This window comes from Octopus bimaculoides, chromosome 1, assembly GCF_001194135.2.
Source record: "Octopus bimaculoides isolate UCB-OBI-ISO-001 chromosome 1, ASM119413v2, whole genome shotgun sequence".
NCBI classification, from domain to species: Eukaryota; Metazoa; Mollusca; class Cephalopoda; order Octopoda; family Octopodidae; genus Octopus; species Octopus bimaculoides.
Window position 1 is genome coordinate 98,410,839 of NC_068981.1, and position 3,097 is coordinate 98,413,935.

General features: G+C 35.9%; 1 protein-coding gene across 2 annotated transcripts in view; it reads right to left on the reverse strand.

Moving 5' to 3' along the window:
- The window catches only part of LOC106879634 (uncharacterized), a 17,467-nt gene that overhangs the window by 2,907 nt on the left and 11,463 nt on the right, over positions 1-3,097 (reverse strand). For both annotated transcript variants that reach the window (XM_052968554.1, XM_014929296.2), the window contains one exon: positions 1,193-1,393. In XM_052968554.1, the coding sequence (XP_052824514.1) occupies positions 1,193-1,393 (201 nt within the window). The remainder of the gene's footprint in view (positions 1-1,192; positions 1,394-3,097) is intronic.

The following is a 3,097-nucleotide window of genomic DNA, read 5'->3' on the forward strand; positions in this document are numbered from 1 at the left end:
TATATATATATATATATATATATATATATATATATATATATATATATGCATATCAACCCCAGAACCTATCCTTTCTAAGCCTGGTACTTAGTCTATCAGTCTCTTTTGCCGAAATACTAAGTTTTGGGGATGTAAACATACCAACATCAGTTGTCAAACGATGGTGGGGGGACATACACACACACATAAACATATATTGTGGGCTTCTTTCAGTTTCTATCTACCAAATCCACTCACAAGACTTTGGTTGGCCTGAGGCTATAGTAGAAGACATTTGCCAAGATGCCACACAGTGGGACTGAACCTGGAACCATGTGGTTGAGAGCAAACTTTTTACCACACAACCACGCATATATATATGTATGTCATTGTTCAGTTTTATTTCAAGATTTCTTGTCAATAGAGAAAGAGCTGGTTTCTAACCGAGATCCAAGACTCGGTCACTGGAATTTCTCATAATTGGTATTTAGGCAGTGTGTTACATATCCCAGGGCCCCAATAATTACAGGTATAAACCTGAACTCGTAATCTGGATAGAGTAACTGCAGATTTCTCAATAGTTCAGGGTATATATTCTCTTTATCACTGATCTTCAGCTTTATGTAAACATCCACTGGACAGCTAATTTCCATAACTGTACACAGTTTCTCTTCTCTATCCCAAATCATTATATCAGGTCTGTTGTGCTTACAGTTTATTGAGGTTTTCATTGGGACATTCCACCAATAGTCCTTTTTACTATAAGTGGCTATTTTATATGTATGTGTATGTATGTGTGTATGTAGGCATGTACATATGTATGTATGTATATATTGTTGATGAAGATGAAAGATAAATGTCTAACACACCTCTTATTAGTGTGTGTGTGTGTGTGTGTGTGTGGTGACAAGGAAGATAAGGAAGACGAGATGGAATACTAATATGCTATCCCTCACCACATGGCATCTTAACAGTTAGTTATTGCAGTTTCTCTCTTTCTATAATGATAATGCAATATAATCATCTTCCAACAGTTTCATTTACTCCTAGTTGATAACATTCTATTTCATTTTACTTTTGTCTTCCTTTCTAAATTTTTATTACTCTCTATCTCTCTCTCTCTCATGCACTCTCCCTCTCTTTCTCATGCACTCTCTCTCTATTAAATCTAATTATAAATTAATAAAACTGTTTTTAAAATGTCATGCTTTACCATAAGGTGCTCTAACTTGTTTGTAGCAATTTCTTCAAAGGCATTGAACTTCTGAAGGAAACTCTCTGTATTTCCCTTGTTGTTTTCCTCAATTAGGTTACGAAGTGTATCTCTCCAATCTTTACTTTGCTGAGTTCCTTTAAAATCTTCCTTCTGATAATCTTCAATTTGACCTACTGTATTTAACATCTCTTTATGATCCTGAAGCAATGAAAGTGGAAACAAATTAGATAAATATTGGCACAAGGCAGGCAAATTTAGGGGAGGTGATAAGTCGATTACATCAACCCCAGTTCTCAATTGATACTTATTTTATCCCAAAAAAATGATAGGTGAAGTTGACCTTGGCAGAATTTCTACTGAAAACATAAAGACGGACAAAATTCCACTAAGTATTTTGCCTGGTATGCTAACGATTCTAGCAACTCAAATTTTGGTTTCAAATCTTGGCACAAGGCCAGCAATTTTGAGGTAGGGAGTAAGTCAATTACATTAACCCCAGTGCTTAGTTGGAACTTGTTTTATCAACTCTGAAAGAATAAGAGTCTACTTTGGCAGAATTTGAACTCAGAATGTAAAGACATGAAATGCCACTAAGCATTTTGCCCGGCATGCTAATGATTCTGCCAGCTTCTCACCCTAAATTTGACAAATATTAGCAGGATTTTTTGGAGCACACTTGTGCAGGGTAGCATACTTCTGCAAATTTAAATAATTCATTATTTTTTTAAAGAGATTTTGCTTGAATTTTTGTTATTAAGAAATAACACTTTATATCTTTGATGGGTGTGTATGTATCTATGTGTATACATACATATACAGGGGCTGAAAAGTTCCTGGCTTTGGGTAAAAGAAAATACAGGAGGATCAGTTAAGTATAATTTTATTCAGCATACTCCCCACTCAGATTCACACACTTATTGCAGCAGTCCTTCAGTTTCTCTAAGCCCTGTAAAAGAACTCGTAAGGTTGGGCCCCCAACCAGGCCTTTCGCGACACCCTTAAAGCCAAGAACTTTTCAGCACCCCCATCGCACAATACTTTACACAGAAATATAGTGTATATCACCTTGACTGAATATATTCATAATTAAAGGAATTATACGATGACCTTTCTGTCTTTTTAGAGATGGGATGTCTGGAGGATTACATTGTTCAATGTGTCATTTACTTCTTAAGACAGTTGGTTGTGTTCGGAGGGAGATTTGGCTACTATTTCTAACAGATCATATGACTGAATAGAAGCTCTCTCATTTACTCAAGGAATTGTTTGTAGTGAGGAAAGTTGTTGAAGAGTGTGATAAATAGGAGAAGCAAATATTTAAAATGAGCCCTGCAAGGTGTAGTGGCTGCTACAGCAAGCGTTGCCCACCATTCTCCACAACAATGCCACTGCGGGGCATGGCTGAGCACCCCACTTGTTCTGGAATATGTAGCCCGTCGCCCCCTCCACCTCCATCTTACACTGTTTTACCTATCCCCACTTTTCCTTTTCTCTTTTCTTTCTTTTTCTTTCTCATCTCACTTCATTCCTGCTTCTTTGTATGTGTGAATAATTATAATTAAAGAGATATTTAAAATCCTCTAAAGTCTATGTCCGATGTAAACAAACAAGTTTGTTTTTGAAGCATTGAAATGTATTGTAGAACAAGTAGAAAGATAAATTTTAATCAATGCAGAGATGCTGAACAGTATATATATAAAGGATAAAACCCTTTTTTTTTCTTTTAAAAGCAGAAAAATTTGTCGGCAGCCAACCACGAGGATCGAACTCACACTCCTCCAATGTCCAGTTGAAATGCTCTACCATTTAAGCTAAGCTGCCTGGCCACCAAACCTTTCTGCTTTTAAAAGAAAAAAAAGGATTTTATCCTTTATATATATATATATATATACTGTTCAGTAT